This window comes from Prunus persica, chromosome G1, assembly GCF_000346465.2.
Source record: "Prunus persica cultivar Lovell chromosome G1, Prunus_persica_NCBIv2, whole genome shotgun sequence".
Classification (NCBI taxonomy): Eukaryota; Viridiplantae; Streptophyta; class Magnoliopsida; order Rosales; family Rosaceae; genus Prunus; species Prunus persica.
The window spans coordinates 32672317-32692438 of NC_034009.1; the positions used below are offsets into that span (position 1 = coordinate 32672317).

The 20122-nt window shown below is 35.1% G+C and overlaps 3 protein-coding genes across 4 annotated transcripts; 1 reads left to right on the forward strand and 2 right to left on the reverse strand.

Moving 5' to 3' along the window:
- LOC18792414 (protease 2) lies at window positions 155–7972 on the reverse strand. Its single transcript, XM_007225132.2, has 11 exons — window positions 7432–7972; window positions 6868–7157; window positions 6575–6769; window positions 5705–6051; window positions 4930–5221; window positions 3792–3950; window positions 2441–2806; window positions 1827–1892; window positions 1533–1581; window positions 779–902; window positions 155–530 (listed from the first exon to the last, which is right to left on the reverse strand). Exons 1-11 carry the CDS (start codon window positions 7793–7795, stop codon window positions 440–442), a joined length of 2343 nt encoding a protein of 780 aa, XP_007225194.2. The 5' UTR covers window positions 7796–7972; the 3' UTR covers window positions 155–439.
- LOC18791596 (phytochrome-associated serine/threonine-protein phosphatase) lies at window positions 9429–15431 on the reverse strand. Its single transcript, XM_007227427.2, has 10 exons — window positions 15152–15431; window positions 14173–14319; window positions 13996–14063; window positions 12767–12824; window positions 11712–11822; window positions 11544–11594; window positions 11001–11144; window positions 10778–10873; window positions 10620–10691; window positions 9429–9894 (listed from the first exon to the last, which is right to left on the reverse strand). The coding sequence occupies exons 1-10, from the start codon at window positions 15230–15232 to the stop codon at window positions 9811–9813; spliced, it is 912 nt and encodes a 303-aa protein (XP_007227489.1). The 5' UTR covers window positions 15233–15431; the 3' UTR covers window positions 9429–9810.
- Window positions 16585–20100, forward strand: LOC18793830 (protein pxr1). 2 transcript variants are annotated; one of them, XM_020560551.1, is made up of 7 exons: window positions 16589–16909; window positions 17019–17072; window positions 17291–17413; window positions 17879–17986; window positions 18113–18166; window positions 18448–18567; window positions 19698–20100. In XM_020560551.1, exons 1-7 carry the CDS (start codon window positions 16838–16840, stop codon window positions 19824–19826), a joined length of 660 nt encoding a protein of 219 aa, XP_020416140.1. In that variant the 5' UTR covers window positions 16589–16837; the 3' UTR covers window positions 19827–20100. The 2 variants fall into 2 exon arrangements, with proteins under 2 accessions (XP_020416145.1, XP_020416140.1); XM_020560556.1 differs by lacking the exon at window positions 17291–17413 and having other exon boundaries at window positions 16585–16909.

The window sequence follows — 20122 nt, forward strand, 5'->3', positions numbered from 1 at the left end:
CAGTTGAACGTTTAATTTCTTACGGCTCTCTCTCCTCCTATAAGTATGTATGATTAACTGAACTGATCCAACCTTGCTAGTTTTTGAAAATGGTTGCTTTGCTTGTGTAGTTGGATTGGCACACGCAGAATCACTTCCCTATAGTTGGTCGTTATTTCCGTCTAATAATATCACATTCAACTTTTACCCATAAAAAAAAGTCACATTCAACAGAAAAATACAAAGAGTCTCCAATGTAGGGCTGTAAACAGGTCGGAGATGGAGCGGAGCACCTGAAATTCCACTCAACCCGAGTTTAAATTTTTTTTTGACCCAATCCGATTCGAAATCCGATTAGATTCCAACATCACCATACCGGACCCAAAAAAGAAAAAAGAAAAGTGTTTTTGTGACGTGAATCCTATATAATTTGCACCACATCCTCCTAAGAGCAGTCTAATTAATTCAGCCCACATCCTTGGGCAGGAACCATATCCAGAGCCTTCATAATGAAGGTATATATGAAGGCATCTTCTTGAAGCTTCTCAAATCTACACCAAACAAACAAGAATGAGGAAGAAACACAAATTAGTTCCTTACAGAGAATGCATGGAAATACATCAGACTTCAACGATCTTGAAGGCCATAGAGTTCTAGCTGTTTTTAATTATAAGCAATTGTTCTTCTCACCTTTGTAAAATTGTGACTTGCATTTACGTCTAAAATGAACGGATAATAAAATTTTATTTAAAATGAATAATCCACTCTGTTTCAGAAATAATAGCCAAAAGAATTTTACCTCCCCGACTTTGAAGAATGGCCAGCACCAAATTCACATTTAAACAAAATGATGTTTTTATCAGTCTTCATATCCCTTAGTTTTGCAACAAATTTAGCAGGTTCTGAGTACATCACCCGTGGATCTGTTGCAATAAACCAGTGTCTCAAATGGAATGCCAGGAGAAAAAAAGCATTATCAAATATGAAATTATAATTTCCCTCTTTCCATTACACAGCTGAGTCTCATCCAGGGGATCAGCCACCAACATCCAATAAGCCCTACCCATGAAGTCCTCTAAACATAATAATTTGACTTAAACATTCAAATGTGTTGAACAGTGCTCAGTTGCTGTTGGAGAATAAAAGTATTTCTAACTAGGATTCTACGTGAGTATTTGTTTAGCAGTGTAAAGTAACTTCCTTCTGTAAGTGATTTGATTTGATTTACTTTCTTTCTGTGATTAGGCATAGACTCTATTTAAAACCTTCTAGGGTTAAAGTTAAGATCAAAGTATTACATTCTCACCCTACTTTTTCAACAAGGTACAACACGACTTAATCTTTTTAAACAGGGTTCCTTTTTTCCAGACCGCAAGCCTTCCGATAGATTTTAATTATATACATAAAGCAATTATCTGACAATTTCCTATTTCAAGATAATAATGAACTATATTGTGGGAGCACCCTGCAATCTTTCATGGCAATGCCAACTATTTCAAGATAATGAAGAAATTGAAATTGCAGAAGCAAAAGTGTTATGATCTTGTGCCTACCATTTAGACCAGCAGTAACAAGAATGTTTGGATAATTTTGCACCTTAACCTGCATAAAATAATGCCAAACTTAGATCATTAAGGTAAAAAATATTTTAGGAATGTATTACAATTCATGAATTAGTGCTTGGCAATTTTATCTGGGACAGAAGATTAGAGAAAATTCTTTAATTTTTCCTCTTTGTCTGTTGTCTGTAAATGATCACTTTGATGATACCAAATTAGGGTTAGTCTAGCTTACTTGTTATAACGATACTGATTAAAGCAGTAAAGAACAGGTTATATTGTCCTCACATTATCAACAGGGGAATACGACTTCATGTAAAAGTAGAACTCCTCTTTACGTGGATCACCCCATTCCTGCAGAAACAAAATTATATCAGTGAATAGTACCTAAAAGAGTCACCTAAGATCATAAAGATGGGGCAAATGGATATAATTAGGTAGATCTGGAAAACCAAAGAATATTTCAACAAAGTTCAAGCGAAGAACTCCAAAAATTCTGTAGCGCAAAAAAAAAAAAAAAAAAAAAAAAAACAAGAAGGAAAAATCATGATGTCAAGTTCGGGTTGACCCATACAAGGATACAGGTTGCATTTGATGACAATATCAATTAACTGGTGTTGCATTTATGTGATGTTTAAAATGATGTGATCATTATATTATTATCCACCCCAGTTAATCATTAAATCCCTAAGGAGATTAAGTTAACAATGCCCAAATGATGGTCCATAAAACTAGATGTTCATCACATGCAAGCTACGGCATCCAAGAAAATTCACCAATCATACACATAGCAAGAGTATTTCTGCATTCATAACAAACAATTTTACTAGGGAATTTCTTCTTCATTTCTTTCATCTTGTTAATGCTTCAACATAAGAATCTCATGAGGAAAAGAAAAATACCTCCCACTCTGAAGTTGTGAGAGGGATAGTTGGATCAAGCATTGTTGTCAGAACATCAACAAAGGGCACTCCAGCAAAAGCAGCCTTGAACAAATCAGGCCTCATATTAAGAACAGCACCAATAAGCAATCCACCTGCACTGCTTCCATCCATGCATAATCTTGCTTTTGAACAGTACTTCTTTTCTATCAAATACTCAGCACAAGCAATAAAATCGGTAAAAGTATTTTTCTTCTTCAGTAACTTTCCATTCTCATACCACTGCCTCCCCATTTCACCACCCCCACGAATGTGAGCTATAGCATAAATAAGACCATGATCCAGCAAAGACAGCCTTGAAGCTTTAAAACTGGGATCTATGCAGACCTGTTGACAAGATAAGGCTCCAAGTCATTGAGAGAGAAATGAATACAATTGAAGAAAAAAATATTCCTAAAGTCTATCTTGACAAAAGTCAGCAAGTTGTTACACCAGAGTGATTAGAGCAAAGCCAGAAGAGTAACCCGACATTAAGAAGTTCAAGGTTCTGAAAAGCATAATATGTGGCTTTATTTAGGATCTTCATTTCGTTTTTGTAGGAAACAATAATCTTACAGAAAAAATAAGTTATAAAACAGGGTAGACAAGATATCCATCAGAAACACAAAAACAAAAACCTTAAAAAGCACCTTCTCCCAAGATGTTGGCTTTAAGTAGGATTTTAACGCTTTTTCTCACCAAGAAATTAGGATTCTAAAGATTTTCACAAACCTGTAGAAGAAAGACGCCAAAAGGACCACTGACAAACTTCAAAGTATTTGCACAAGAATTACTGAACTGTGATCAGAATTAGGCATCATAGGCCAGAGACAAAATTTTACATGCTAATTACTAATCCAAACGGATGCTATAAGGCTATAACAAGAAAACTTGTAAGCTTCTTAAGAAGACGTCTGATGTTCATATATTAAAAAAGGCAGACAAAAAGCCATGGGAATCAGGACTCATCTCTCGACTCCTGATTCTTTCGAGGTGTATGGCTTTAATGTTGTCGAAAAGGAAGATTAGAGCACTTACATATAAAATTCAGAAACTTATCTTTCTGCCAATCTCTAGTACTATAACGCAGGGAATGACTGCAATCACAAAGATGGCTCTGGTTACATATCTTTAAGGGCTTCAGATTTCAGGGCTGTACTTTGATAAATTGACCAATTAGAAGTTCTCAAGGGGTATTTTGAAACATCTCGCAAATTTTCTATAAGACATGCTTCTCAATGTAATCACATTTGGAATATAATGATTGCAGTAAAAACAAAAAAATATAAATGTATCACTCGTGCCTAGTTTAATCTATGAATTCTTTTGTTACCTCATAGGAGCCATAGCCATAGAGTAGCAATGGATCCGATCCATCAAGTTTTATGAGATCCTTCCTGTAAACAATTGATATTGGAATCTGAGTACCATCTGAAGCATTAGCCCATTTCCTTTCAGTAACATAATTTGATGCTTCAAAACCTCCCAAAACCTGAGAAACAAAATTGACAACAATGCTTCTGAATTACAATCTTCAAATTTGTGTCTAATTTGACAGTAAGAAAAAGGCAACACTTGACCAGGCATCAAATAACTCAGGAAGATGCCATAGAACCCAACTTTTTTGCCAACTCCCTCATGTACGAGGTTCTGTGATATCATGGATCTCATTCCATGCAAGACAATTGGGGGGACAAAAAACAAAGCAGACAAAATTGGGGAAAAAGTCAAGTGTAAAGCATTTTCCAATAACGTAATCAATACAGAAGTGACTACTGTATATGAAATGGAAATGAAAATGTGTAAAAGTTCCACTTTAAATATTTAACTTTGAAAACCAAAATAGTCCTTCTACACAGTAAATAAACTTCCTGCGGTTGGAATTTCATTGCTATTTCCCCCACAAAATCTCACATCATCATACTAATAAGAAACCCAATTGCATACCCTTCTTTTTTCAGGAAAAAAAACTATGTTGTGTTAAGTTTATACAATTTTGAACAATGACCGCACTGAACCAACTTATGTTCTTTCTTTTAGCTTCCTTATACAAACTACAAGTTCTTGGTTGGTATAGTATATGGAGTATTCGAAAATGAAAGAGAACAAAAATATAAGAACAAGATAATATGAGTGAATATTATGATCATGTCATGCAAAACCAGCATTCTCCCTAGACCTACAATAAACTTCGCATTAGTAAACAGATATGACCATTAAAGAAGGTAACATTTTCACACAACACACACACACACACTCATGCACACGCAAAAACACATTTACACACATACACTCACAAAGGAACCCTGAGGCCAGGTATATATATTAAAGGTAATAAACGAAATCTTAATATCCAAAATAAAATAAAGTATAAATTCATTACTGTTGCAAGTTGAACCAATAACATTCCTATAAGGAGAGTTAAGTAAGACACAATAGCAAGCTTTGAAATGCCAATAAAAACGACTTACTGTTTCGATCTTCTTCAAAACAGAAATGCCTGTCTTCATATCATAATCATATACAGACGGAGGTGTTTTCATCGAGCTATAAGAAAATCTTAAAATTCTGGAAGAAAATTCTGATCCTAATAGATCCACAGAGTATGAGGGATCCGAAAAATTGACAGCTTGACCACCATCAAGGCTTTTAAGCGGTTGTCCAACATCTGGAAGGTGATAGATAGTGACTTTTGGTAGACCCTCTTCACGCTCATTTACAACAAGGTGATCACTAAAAAGTTGCATATCCTGAATTTTTACACTGAAGAAAATTCTAATTAGTATGCTTAAAATAAGAAAGAAAATGTGCCTGCTAAAAATAGTGTGAAGGTAAAAAAATTGCCAAAGATATTTCACGCCCTGAGAAAAATTCTAGAATGAATATGCAAATGCATAAGCAGCAATTGGACAATATGGCATGGAGGACTGAACAACACATCTAACTCCGTCCATTGTTATAACTCTCTTATTTACAGTTAAAAGAGCACATCAAAGGAAAATAGCTAGAGAAAGGCTCCAGAAAAAAGTTCAGTTTCATTTCTAAAAAACATATTGCAAATCACATTTAGATATCAAATGTTTTCAATCATGCATATCACATTCAATTTACACTTAAGCTGATAATGCCACAACTAGGACATAAGACATAATTTTCATAGTTCTTAAAATTTTTAAAAATGACAAGTCAATTCATGAACATTTTAAGGTCATGAATGAGGATGAAACTACCAAATTTGATGATTACCTTTCCCTGTGTGGAAGAAGAACAGTAGTTTCAGATGTATTTTCCAGTGGACAAGCAATTACTTCAGAATTAAAACATTTGTCGCTTCTCCTCATTATAAAAAAATGATTTCCTCGATGACTAACAAATGTATTAATGCCATTTACACGAGGTGTCAGAACCACAAGCCCATCTTCAAGCTTTGCAATATTGAGGTAAAAGCTGAATCTTGTAATTTTACTTCCAGATCCAACAAATAAGAATTTTTTGCTCTCAGAAGTTTGAAGGTCAAGAGAAAACATATCATCCTTTTCATGATAGAGGCACGAGTCACTTGACTGTTCTGTTCCCAACTTATGTAACCATGCCTATTAAAAAGAAAACACCCTATAAGCTAAACAAAAAGGATTAAGCAGTACTTTACTCATAAAAGTAAACGATCGAACAGAATGCATGTAAAAGTTCTCTTCTGTGTGAGTGAGCCAGACAGGGGTAAAGCATGACCTCCTGGCTCACTGCAACAAGACAAACCAGCAAGAAAACAGAAGGGACTTGTACAGAAATATAGGTGGATGCATCCTAACGAGGCATTGAGCACAATAACTAATAGTCAACGAAAATAAACACAGGAGAGCCTCATACATATGATGTAAACAAATGGGGGGAAGCGTGGTAACAGAACAACTGGTAAGTTGCTAAATTATAATATTTACCTAAACATGAAGATCTTCAACACCAATACGATAGCTAAATATCTTATAATGCTCTCCAGTCCTTGAATAATGACAACTCAAAAATTAATGGCACAAAGAATTGAACATGCAGGCGAAGTGGGTGTGTGAAACATGCCGTGACATGAGAAGCAGAGGGCTCGAAGAAGTAGAATCAAACCTTGTCAGGCCGGAGAGTTTCATCCCTTGTAATATAAACTAAAGCCTCATCACCAGCCCATGCAAGATTGGATGTTGCATTAACTAGAGGCAGTCCCACAGGAGCACCTGTCTCAGCATCAATGACATGAATTGTATAAATTTCATTTCCTTTGGTGTCTTCTGCATATGCCGCCAATTTATTATTTGGACTAACCTGAAGAAGCAATTACAACAAAGTGGAGAACTTTGTATAATCAAACAAGAAACCACTGCAATATCTTTTATAATCATATACACCATTGTTGTGGTTACCTTAAAAGCAGCAATGCTATAATAGTCATGGTTTTGAGCCTTAATATTCTCATCCAAGATTACATGCTCGGTAGGAGCATCAGGTCCGGTGGGCATTGTATCGTATACAGAGAGTGGGGCCTCAGCCTCAAAGTTGGGTATTAAGCGACGACAATGCTGAACATATTCCTTACCCTTCAAAGTCCTTTGATAGTAATGGTAGGGACCTTTTCGTTCAGGTGCAGATATATCATCCTCCTTGATCCTCCCCCTCATCTCAGCGTACAGTTCATCTTCAAATTTCTTAGTTCCTAATGTAAATAAATAAATAAAAAATAAAATAACATTGCTTTGCTACTAAAGTTAGAAACAAGCAAACAAAAACAAAATAACAAAATAATTGCATTTTATTTATAAGAACATGTGTGTGTTGGTTAAGTTTTGTAAGTAATAGATTAAAGGCTGTTGAATGAAGATCAAATCAAAGTCGAAATACAGACAATTAATAGTTGAATACATGTAACAAAGACAAATGAGACGGAAACGAAGGGATAAGATGGAAAGAACAGATAGGTGGATACCTACCGGACATGAGGAATTGGGTGTAAGCGTTCTCTTGTTGAAGGTAAGAGAGGACGTCGGGGTTGGAGCGAGAGTTGTCTCGAAGCCAATAGTAGTTGTCCACTCTCACGTCTCCGAACATCTCCATCTTATGCTCCACCTTCTTTGCCATCGGAGGGGGAGGGGGAGGCTCACTCTGGTTCATCCTCACTGCTGCTGCTGCTGCTACTGATGATGACGATGACGATGACGCTAGGACGGTGATGGATGCAGAGGCACCAATTGACGACAATAAAACTGCTTGAAGGTACACAAGCTGCTGTACCAGGTTTACAAAGCTCACACCCCTGCTGGCCCTGTGGCTCGGGATTCTCATCACCATTCTCATCTTTGCTATATATGAGTTCAGAATTTATTTTGTAGTGAATGAGACCTCAACATTTGGATTTTGGGAGCGAGGGAGAGGCCAACTCTCAACTCAACTAGAAAAACGAAAAATGGTATTGTCGTTTTGCACCCTCCGATAACATCCATTTTAACATGTATTTATTTTAGGTTTATTTACTATATTACCCTCTGAAACTTCTATCAAACTTCATTTTACTCTCCTAAAGTAAAGGTGACCCACTTAACATCTTTGACCGTAATTTCGTATTCCATTTTATCCCCACCATTATCTCCATTAATAACTCTATTAGTTTTGATGATGTGACATGACTATTTTAGTCTTTTTATCAAATATAATTAATTATTTAATTAAAAAATAAAGATATTGCTTCTCTATTCTTTAAAAAAAATATATATAATAAAAACTACCCAGATCCAACTCTGGTTAAAGATCCATATCCTCCCCAAAAATGGCCTCATCCTTTCTTCTTTCTCCTCTTTCTGCAACAAACCACCACACCATCATCCACAACCATCCAAACCCACCCACACCCCCCACCGGGCATACCCACCCAATCCCCAAAGATTATGACCCTGAATTTGGCATCCATTGCAATTGGTGTCATTCCCCTATAGAGGAATTAGGGGAATTGACTAACTAAAAAATTAAAAACTTTTTTAATGGCAGAGGTTCTCTCTCCGTTGGGGTGGGGTGGCTATTGAGGCCGAGGAAGTTCAGGGGGCAGCTGGATATATGGTGTTGGTTTCAGATGATTTGGGGTCGAGGGAGTGTGGATGGCTTGGGTGATAGTTTGGTGGATGGGTAAGGGTGGGGCTGCACTGTTTGCTTAATGTTTTTATTTTATTTATTTTTTAAATCTGTTGTTTTATTTTTTTTCTTAATCCTTTATTCGTTTGTTTTCATTTTCTTTTGTTAATTTATTACAATTTTACGATTTATTTATTTATTTTATTTTATTTTTAAAGCATAGTGAAGAAAGATTTTTATTTATTAATTTTTCTAATGTTTTAAATATATTTTTTAATTAAATAGGTAATTACATTATTTTATATTTTATTTAATTTAAACAAGAAAAAATAGGCTATTCATATGATACATCATCACTTGTGATAAAAAGACTAAAATATCACTGTCACGTCATCAAAACTAATAGAGTTATTAATGGAGATAACGGTTCGGGATAAAATGGGGCACAAAATCATGGTCGAGAGGATTAAGTGGACTATTTTAACTTTTGGAAAGTAAAATAAGATTTGACCGAAGTTTTAAAGAGCACTATAATAAATAAGCCTTTATTTTAAGTAAAATCTATAACATTATGCCCGGGCTTTCATCGAACACGTGGTACATTTATGTATAGTTTGATGGCTAATCAAATATCTCCGGACCAATTTTCGAAAAAAAGATGGCTGAACAATTTTGACATTCTATCAGTTATTCATATCGCTCATTTGTCCTTGAAATCTTGTAACTTAGTACAAACTTGTAATTAAATTACTCATCTGTTTTACGCGCTATAATTTGCTGCTCCAGAAAATTAAAAATGACAGTTACTTCAACCTCAGAAATTCAGGTCACGAATAAAACTGGGTTCTAAATGAAATGCGTGCCATTAGACATAGGCATAAATATTAAATAACAAAATGCTAGTTCTAATTTGGGCATTGCTGCATGATACAGTAGACATGTATTCCAAAAGGGGGCAGACACGAAGAAACATAACAAAATGTAACGGGCATGGATTAAGAATTGAAAAAGGGTTTAGGAGCCATGAGCAACCTAGTAAGTAATACACACAACCCATGAATGTCAAATTGTCTAGCAGCCAGACCAGATGGAAAACCTCAATCTCAAGGCAGGATCTCCAGCCAAGTATTAAAGGAGATCCACCAGACCGCGACCTATTCAAGGCTCTTCTCTGTTACAGTACTCTCAACACCTATACCAAGACTTAAATGATTATACAAATGACGCAGCCAAATCAGTCCAACTGATCATAAGAAATAAGGTACTCCTGTCCTGGGTCCTCTCATCTGGTTGTTCTCCTCTGTTTCAGTGAAGAACTTCACCTCTCTCTCCTGTTTCAAATGAAAGAAGATGAAGCCTGATCAACGGCATGGTTTTACACTCATAAAAATTACTAGCTGAGGGATCCTTGGTATAGCCTTAAATTCCGGCTAATCGTTTGACATCAAAATTACTAAAAGCATCATTTCCATGTGAAGACAGCATTCAAGATAACAATCTCAATAAAACGCAGCAAAAAGAACAAAGAAAACAGCAGCAACACCAATGCCGTTGCCACCACCATTACCAAAAATGTGGAAGCACCATTTAGAACTATGCTAAATGCTTAAACTTGCATTTCCAATAAATATATACACGCAGATGCAAATATAAATACAATTGTGCAATATAACAAAACCAATACAAACCTATAAGCAATCCATGTAAGTATGGCATATATGCGGACCTATCTTTATAGGAAAGATGTGGACATATCTCATTAATAGGTTTGACTATGAGTTTACAAACTAACCAAATTAGGTAGAGATTTAATTCATTTCTTCTAATGATCCAGAACCAAGTACACCTACTCCAGAACTGTTTAGAATCTTAAAATTGAGAGTGCGCTCATGGATGTTAAAAACTCTCTCAGAACTAGTTTCAGGTACTAGAAACAATCAACGTTAAATATGCATGTATCCTAATTAGACATATCATACAAGTTTGCTGCATCTGATAATTTTCCATTAATCATTAAGAAAAAAACAGAAGGCATAGGTGAGCTTGTAATGTTTACCATATTGTCGTTAAAACTCAAAATAGAAGCTACATTCCCACACCGATAACAGTAATTTGGTGCCGACCAGACCTGCAAAATTCAAGAACCCAACTACTCAATCCAACTTTTACAATGTATACCCAAAAAAAACTAATATAAAAAGTTCAGAATCTCACAGTTACAAGGCCCTTATCTTGAAACATGTACTTAAGACCTTCTTGAACAAGTTGGTGTGCCCGACAAACCAGATCAAGATTATTTATGTGGTTGAACTGGAGAAAAAGAAAATTCTTAAGCTTTTGTAAGAGAGAGAGAGAGAGAGAGAGACAGAGACAGAGAGAGACAGAGAGACAACAAGCAGGTATGTATCCTACTTAATTTGAAATCAGATCGAGTTACCTCAGAAGTGACTCTGGATCCAAAAAGCCAACCTGCTCCACGTGGACTTACTGCCCATGTTTCAATATCTTCAGGATCACTCCACATGAGATCACAAAATGGCCCCTCGTGTGGAATTTCACAGTTTCTCTCAATAACCCTTATCTGTTTGGAAAAAGCATGTGCAGTGATGATGATGCTGGAAATGGCAAATTGTAACCCAAAAAAATAAGATAATCATACAAATGGTAGCATTTTCATATCATGGGTATAGGTGCTTCAAATAGAGGGAACTGAGTTAAAAAAATAAAAGCTAAACTTGTTTGAGAACAAGGCCATAGGATAAGTGCTTCTTTGAAAAGCTAAACTAACATTCACGGGATAAGTGCTTCTTTCAATTGATTAACACGCAAAAGTACAGAATCAAAGAAACTGTTAATCATATCCATGCAAGAAGCCTCCATGCAAAGTGTCTAATGCAAAATTGCACTGTAGCAACATGCATGAAAAACATAAATACATACATATACCAACAAGTTAAAATGCATATCAAGAAGGGGTTACTTGATCAATTGTTCGGATGTCAGGAGAAAGTCCACCATGGACACATAGCACCTGGGATGACAAACCAAATAAACATATTTACTATCAAAAAGTACACCACAGATAAGAGATACATACTAACACAAACACACAGACATATACATAGAGAGAGGGAGAGAGGAGGTTTACAGTTCCATCTATAATTGCTGAAAGCGTCAGATAGTCGAAAACATCTGTACAGTACCGCCATGCATTAGCATTTCCATACTTCCTCTGACATTCATCATAAAAGCCATATACCTAACAGGGATGAAAACTATTGATTAAGAACCATCACACCATCAATGCCAACAACCCCAGCCTTATTAAAGCCTCTGGTCTGAGAAGAGATACTATGGTTAATGATCATCAATGCTGTGAGCATCACTACTCAGACCATGGGGTGCCAAAACCAGAGGGAAGTGCTCCTGCCTTCCAGAATAGAGTGATGAAAATAATGTCCAACCGAATGTCTGAATATGAAAGGTTTCACAAAAAGTATTAATTCCTTTTCTTTATACTTGTTTTTTTTAAATACATTTTTTACAACATATTGACCCCCAAAAAAAAAAAGAATTTTACTAAGAAAAAACAAGTGTTCCCAGTTCACCGTGGAAAGGGGGTATGCATTATGCAATGAGGAGCAGTAGAAAGAACTAGCAGGTAAAAAGTAGAAACCAAAACTCTTCAATAGAAAGCCAAATTTAAGGCCGCTATATAAAAGTTCTAAGGACAATGGACTTTTTACTGCTGGGTCATATCCTCCTAATCCTTAAAGTTCCTATCATTGCTCCCTTCCCATAAACACCACAATATCTTACCGCTATCCAATTCAATATATATTTTCAAAAGGCTTTATTGAAATAAGCTCAGGGAGTTATATATTCAGATGTAATTCATTTATCAACTCAATTTTTTGCACACAACAACTCTTGCAATTGACTCCATTATATTAGGCCTCCATCACATGCTAAACTAACAATTCCGTTACAGTGCCCTAAAGTACTTCTGAATACAAAAAATTATGACTTCATTTCAGCCACCAACAGCTTTAACCAAATAATGCTCACATGAACGAGATGTACTTTCTGGCTTTGAGCAAAGGAAAATAGCATGGAAACTCTCAGCCTGAATTTGAGTATTTAACATACAATTCAAGGCAGTCGTTAATAATTGTCTGTTCCAAAACACTATACAATATCTACCTGGGTAAGTTGCCTGCTTTCATGATTACCACGCAAAAGGGTAATATGAGCTGGATACCTATAGGCCACCATCAAGAAAAAAGGAATATTAGCTTCTTGAAGGATGAGAAGAAAAGAACAACAGCAATCACACATTCACTTCACCATAGCCAGATGCAGATATTAATTAAAGCTTTCTTTCGTAGTACACAAAATAACTTTATAGAAACAGAAATAGTAGAAAACAATAGACAAGATGCCCTAAAAACATAACTTTTAGAAACAAACTAAAATTAAAGAGAAATAAATAGTACAAAACAATGGACAAAATGTCCACTAAATAAAAGATCTAGAGAGCTCTAAAGCAGCACCCAAAAAAACATGAGCCAGAAATGAAACAGAAGCCAGCAATAAACAACTGCTTCCAATTTTAAAATAACAATAATAATAATAACAATCCTTAAACTCTGAAGATATCAAAGCCCATGGAGATGGCAGGTAAGAGTTTATATCTCCTATATCGTGCAAAATTTCTCATCAGCATTCTTTTTTACCAGGAAATTCAAATTACAAAACTTTGTCTCCACTAAACCAGTAAGAAAGTTGTTATCGGAAAAAATAAAAATAAAAACAGATATAAGCACATTAAGCAATGATGATAACCACAGAGAGAGAGGGTGAGAAAGAGAAAGAGAAAGAGAGAAAGGGTAGAAATACAACAATTTTTGTATGTCTACAACTTAGTCTATATGATATACAGAGCTTCCCTCCTCAGCTAATGACACTTGGCAGTCAAAATAACATTTAAATACAATAGCCTTTTAAAACCACACACACTAACATTTCAACATAAGTACCTTGGAGCAATGCACTCAACTATCAACTCCACATTGTACTTGTTCTACCAACTAAAAGAACCAACATATTTGTGTGCATCTATCTATAGTTATATATACAATAGTCCTTCACAAGTTAAATTTCTAACATAAATGCCATAAGCAAGGACTCTACCTTACTGAAAAGGATAATTTAGTACTGACCCAAATGACAACTGAACCATACACCGCATATCAGAGGGCTGCAATGCATGTTAAAGGCATACTAACATGGTGCATAATCATAAGAACCAAAACAGTAAAGAAGTGGGTGTGACTGAAGTACTGTTTTGAAAAGCATGTGCATGACTGCAGTTAACCATTGACCATATAATTATGCACAATCTTCCAACAAAAAATCTATGGTATATGTACCTCGCTTTAAGAAGCAAAAGGATAGTGAAAACTTCAAGGCTATTGTAACCTCGATCAACAAAATCTCCCTGCCAAGAATTCAGGAATATTAAGCACCCCAAGAAAACAGGCAAATGGTATTTAATGATGATGGGTAGAGATGTAATCACAACTTTATAATGAAAAATAAAAGCATACCATGAATATGTAATTCGTCTCTGGTACATGGCCTCCAGTCTGGAAAAGTTTCATTAGGTCGTGGAACTGGCCATGAATATCACCACAAACAGTGACCGGACTGTTTACAGGTTGCACATTGGACTCCTCAATAAGAATCTCTTTTACCTGTAATAGTTACAATGATAAATAAGGTCAATAAAAAAATAAACCTCCTCTTGACAAGGAAAACCTGAAATTATTCATGGGAATGTTCATATTTCCCTGCAAACAGAGCACCAGAAGAATTCCATACGACACTCTGAAGAATAATACTGATCCAAACAATTTTCAATAACTACCTTTAATGTGTGTGTGCAAAAATTATTGCAAGAGACCATCATAAGTTACCTCCCTCTCATAACATTTACGCAGGGCCCACCAGGACTAATACTTATGCATGAGACATTCCATATCATTAAATCAATGTGCTAATTTTTGAAAAATAACGATAACAATTGAGCATAAAATCACAAATCATAAAACTTTTTGCCACTTAGGTCACGGACATGTAATGAAACAAAGATTGTTTAAACCCTGGTGAGCAAGCGTAAGAGAGTTTAGAACGTTCAATACTGTGTCATGTAATGTAGCATGCTCTCTGTGATAAACAAAGACAACCTAAACATATGTAGGCAGTAAGTGGGGAACAAGGTTATTTCTTTCTATTTTAAACAAAAGGGTATTGAATCTTGAAGCATATCCGTCTATTAGCTACTCAAGCTCAACCAAAGGGCAGTCAAAAATCATTTGTGGACAAAAATTGAGTTCGGAAGTTTCATTTGTTGATCTTATAGCGCAGAATTTTAAGAAAACAAAATGGAAATCGGATTTCCGATTTGTTCGAGGAACCAAAGTTATCATACAAGGCGAGTAGTAGTGGGGAGAAAGTTCACAAAAACCAATTTGAATTTAACACAAACGCTAGATATAAAGGAAAGAAACAAATAAAGATACGGACGTATTCGCATAGGAGTTGAAGCTCGTCCTCCAATAGATGCTGTCCTTCCTTCACCTTTGAGATCCACTGGTCCAAATCCATCTCTTCTCTTCCTTCTCTCTGTTTAGGGTTTTCAGCAACAAACCCAAACGAGAGACGACAATTACGAAATTACAGAAGCAGCGTGTGAGAGTGATGCCAATTACGCAATTACCAAACAGACGGATGGGATCTGCCCTCTTATTTATTTATTTATTTATTTATTTATTTATTTCGAATGGCTTCGCCAAAAGGCCAATAACCCGGATTTTATTTTTTTTTTGGTTACCGGCCCCGATTATCAATACTAATTAATTATTTAAACAACAGAAATGTTATTTAGATCGAAAAAATTGACCGCGATCATTTTATGTGACTGTTGATTTGGTCATTTCATGGTAAATAATGAGCTCTTGACCACGATCATTTTATGTGACTGTTGATGTTGTTATTTCATAACAATTACTGAGCTCAGTTATAATAAAACTTAGAAATAACAAGTTGATGTAACACCTACTTAGAAGAAACTTATAAAAGAATTATTTATTTATATCAATTTGTAAATTTAAAGTCATAAAATTAAAGTGCATATTACAAGGATTTCGTAAGATTCATTTATGAATATTAGAAGTTAAGATAAACATTTGGTGAATTATATAGGGTCTATAATGTTATGGGGTCGTGATTCAATTTCAAGATTCCATATATTTTGAATGTATTATGAATGTTTACTTAAGGATTTTTATAGAAATGTCACTTGGACTTATACTTCAGTTTTCATTTGTCACTTAAATTTTTTTTTTAAAAGAGAAATGTCACTTAAAATTTCAAAATCCATGATTTGTCATCTCACTTTAAGAATATTTTAGTCTTTTCGTTTTCAAAGGTATTTTAAAAATAGAAAAATCATTATATAAAAAATTGTATATCTTTTAAACAATAAAAATAGAAAGAAAGAAAAAAATACCTTCCCCCATCCCTATGCGCCACTGATGGCTCGAACCAATCCCGCCGCCTACCTTGAAATCCATTCTCCCTTCCCTCTTCCCCTTCCTCTTTCTCTCTCTACACCATGGAACACCTCTACACACGAATTCCCTCGGCCCACCCAAACCGAATCCACCTTATTCTTCTTCTTTTTTCTTGTCAAAAATTGTAGATACGCTCAATGAACACCATAAATAAATTTATACATGCTCAAAGAAGATATAAAGAGAGACAGAGAGAGAAGAGTGGGGAGCCGGGTCATGTGTTTTGGGGACCAAAAAAAAATCTTAAGTTTCCCAAATCCTGATTTTTCCCCTGTTATTATGTAAATATATGCGATAAATGTATAGCGATTTAAATTTGGCAAACGAGGGAAAAGAAAAGAAAAAAGAAGCCTTCCAAAATTGTTCAGAAAAATAATCACTATTCTTTATTTATTATTGTTTTTCTTTTTTCATTAATAGAAAATTAGACAGAAACCTATAAATTATCAAAATGGGTTAACAAAAGCACCTTAAAAGCAAACTATTCTCTGTTTTTATTTTTTTCTTCAAATTTTCGATTACTATTATTTGCATCGATTCAGTTTATGATCAAAGAAGATAATTAACAATTTATGAATTCTGAACCCGTACTCGTATCACTAACAAAAAAGAAAGAAAAATTGGGGGAAAAGCCATCATGGGAGAGGACGAGCCGGTGACGGTGGGCTCATCTTCTTCAGGCATAGACTCCTCCAATATTGGGTTTCAGGTCCTCACTTATAGGCTTCTAGCTGTAGGGTTTATGCGAAATTCGAATTCGAGTTGTTTTCTTGTGTTTAATTTGATAAAGAAAGTGATATGTTAGAATTTGAATGCAGCTTTTGAAGAAGCAGGGCTGGACACAAGGAACGGGTCTTGGTGCTTCCCAGCAGGTACCGTCTGTATTTGCTACTTTGCTGTATTATTGTTTCTTGGAAGTAGAATATGGAAATATTGCTGTATTATTGTTGCCAATACCACCTCTCAACAATCAACAATTAATACTGATTGATCGGTTTTCAGATTTCTCTGCCCGAGTGTTTTAACCAGATTTGATTCCACAAGCCACTTGGAATGCATGGCTTAAGTTTATCATCATTCTTGTGAACAGGGTAGGCTAGAGCCTGTTAAAGCTTACTTGAAGGACAACAAACGAGGCTTAGGAGCAGATACATCAAGAAATAAATTCTTTCCGGTTTCTGAAAATTCAGATTCTAGTGGAAACGATGAAAAGGTTATCCACATTGCCTTGGCTTGTTTGTTCCTAAACTTAATCCTTTTTCCTTTTTAGCAAATGAGAGCCTGATTTTATGCTGATAAATTATGCACAAGAAAAATCCTAAACAAGGGCATGAGCTAAAGGAATTTAAAAGACTGGTCTTTGAATCCATTGTAGGAGAAGTAAACTGAACGAGAGTGGATTCTATATTGAAATGTACATCAATGATCTAAGTGATACTTTGTTTGTAGATCTGGAAGAGAATTTTGAGGAAAAGGAAAGAGGAGAACATAACCCAGACCCAGTAACAATATTTCATTCCTCTAATCGTTAGAAGTTGTCTGTATGTCTAAGCAGAAGAAATAGAAAAAATAAGGATTTTAAGGAAAGGGGTAAGAAGGGAACATAACTCATATAAAGCCCTTTGGAAAGCTGACAGAGTATTATAATATTTTTGTTGTTGTTTTCTTTTATCTTCAGAACAATAGCTTCGCGCATTTGGTTCAGGAGGAAGAAGGTATGGGAAAAGGCATGGTGACTTCAAGTGGTTCATCAATAGCCATCAATCCCTCCAATATAGGCTTTCAGGTATTCCCCCATTGTTTTATATTTAGAAACGCCCATTGTTTTTATTTGAAAAAAAAATGTTTTCGGTGTTATTTCTTCCTTTTGCTTTGGTCCTGTATTCATTGTCCTTTGATTGGTCTTATGCAGCTTTTGAAGAAACATGGTTGGAAAGAAGGAACTGGTCTTGGGATTTCTGAGCAGGTTATTATATTACTATCTTTCTTGCTCTTATTTTTCTTTACCAAAAAACAATATAATCATAAACTTTGAATCAGTTCATCTTATTTTGTTTGTGTGAGCTTTGTTTTCTGTTGACTCACTTTTTCCTGGATTCCTGACCATGAATGTAGAGTGTTCTGAGCAGTTATAAAATTGACACATAATCTCTTTATTTGTGTGGATTTCTTTCTCATGTTGGCTGAAAATGACTGTTTGTTAATAATTAAATATGTCAATTCTGTTGAGAGATGTTTATGTAACAGGGAAGGATAGAGCCTGTACAAGCATACTTGAAGAATAATAAACGGGGCCTGGGAGCAGATAAATTACAGAAGGCACTAAATCCCCCTGATTCTACTGTCTTGAATGGAAAAAATGACCAGGTGAGTTCATTTGCATGTATAGTAATAATTCAGAAACCCAATTCTTTCTTGTTTGGTTTTTCCTCTTTTCCAATCAATGAAGATAATTAGAAAAATATGAAGTGATATTGAAGCTATGAATAAATTGATAATCATGTTATTAGTCTGAGCATGGGACTTAGATGATGGAGCTTCTTTTGGAAAATATATGTTTGACCATGTATGGGGCTATAAATATTGTTGGATGTTGTTTATGAACTCATCTTCTGCTGAGCGCATTAGAAGTCTGAGGCAATGGAATTTGATCAATAAGAAGAGCTCTTTTTAGAATTAGTGAAAGAGAAAAGTGAGGTCTTTGGTTTTTTGCTTATGCCATGTTGTTGGATCAATGATTTAGACAATACATACATAGAAGGAAGAGAGAAATTAAGTTGACCATTTTAACTGGCTACACTATCGGACTGCTAATTATTTGCTATTTCTAAATACAAAAAAATAAATAAATTAGGTTCGTTCCTTTTTTTCTTTCTTTTTGTGGTAAAAAGGGAAATCAAGTACCATTTTCGATGTGCCGTGGAATGATATCACCTACATCATGGCGATATATTACTGAGAGGTTGATGGTTTTAGTGCTAGTGTGAACTGTTTAGATTTGTGTGTGTGTGTGTGTGTGTGTGTGTGGTGGTTATTGTTCATGTTAATTTAATCTAATTAACGAATTTGGTGGTAAGAAGGCTAACTATGAACATTTACACAAGTTAATATAAATTTTCATAATGTGTTTGTGTTGTATAAGAAAATAAATTTACCCATTTTACTGCTTATACGGGATCATGCTTTATGTACTAAGATGTTTTTGGATGCTGGCAGTGACCTGCACCATTTTGATTTGATCCTGCGTATCATACTTATCATGGATATACTACTTTAAGAAGTTTACATGTTTAATTGATGCATTATTGATTGGTTTAGAAGTAGCCGAATTTCATACGAAATTATGCTTTAATATTAACTTCCGCTGTTTAATTTTACCATTATTGTCCTCAATATTGTCATTTCTACCAATATTTTAATAAATATTAACTGTTGATACCTATGATATGACTAACCTGCATATATCAGTTATATATAACCGTGCTGTTGGTTTTTAGGAGCTGCATTCAAAAAAAGGCAAGGGACTCTCGAAGAAGATGAAGAAAGAGCAGGAGTTAGAGAAAAGATTGCAGGAGAGGGAATTTGAGCGTGCCTTTCATAGGGAGTTTTGGCCAGATAACGTTTGATTTAGGAATGGCATAATTTCTATTCACACTGTCTTTGCCCACCCCCTGCTTTTCATATTTTAGGTTTTGTACAGGGATTTACCTTTTTCTTTTTGATTTTTGAGTGTTAACCCTAAAAATCTGAAGTATAGTTCAAATCCAAGATTATTTCGGAGTTCATAGAGTTGTATTCAACAGCATAAGGTTGAGCCATTGCTGATAAAAGCAATCAAATATATTTTGTTACAATCAAATATATTCCAATTCCATGCAAGCAAACGTTGATTAAGCTGGAGTTCATGTCTCAACTCTTTTTC

Coding starts and splice junctions, on each gene's coding strand:
- LOC18792414 (XM_007225132.2), bottom strand. CDS start 7,795: ATGAGAATGGTGATGAGAATCCCGAGCCACAGGGCCAGCAGGGGTGTG. Junction 3,951..4,929: donor TTTTGAAGAAGATCGAAACA/GTAAGTCGTTTT, acceptor TTTGTTTCTCAG/GTTTTGGGAGGTTTTGAAGC. Junction 1,582..1,826: donor CGTATTCCCCTGTTGATAAT/GTGAGGACAATA, acceptor TATTTTATGCAG/GTTAAGGTGCAAAATTATCC.
- LOC18791596 (XM_007227427.2), bottom strand. CDS start 15,232: ATGGATTTGGACCAGTGGATCTCAAAGGTGAAGGAAGGACAGCATCTA. Junction 14,064..14,172: donor AGACGAATTACATATTCATG/GTATGCTTTTAT, acceptor AATTCTTGGCAG/GGAGATTTTGTTGATCGAGG. Junction 11,823..12,766: donor AAAGCAGGCAACTTACCCAG/GTAGATATTGTA, acceptor CATCCCTGTTAG/GTATATGGCTTTTATGATGA.
- LOC18793830 (XM_020560551.1), top strand. CDS start 16,838: ATGGGAGAGGACGAGCCGGTGACGGTGGGCTCATCTTCTTCAGGCATA. Junction 17,414..17,878: donor CTAGTGGAAACGATGAAAAG/GTTATCCACATT, acceptor TTTTATCTTCAG/AACAATAGCTTCGCGCATTT. Junction 17,987..18,112: donor CCTCCAATATAGGCTTTCAG/GTATTCCCCCAT, acceptor GGTCTTATGCAG/CTTTTGAAGAAACATGGTTG.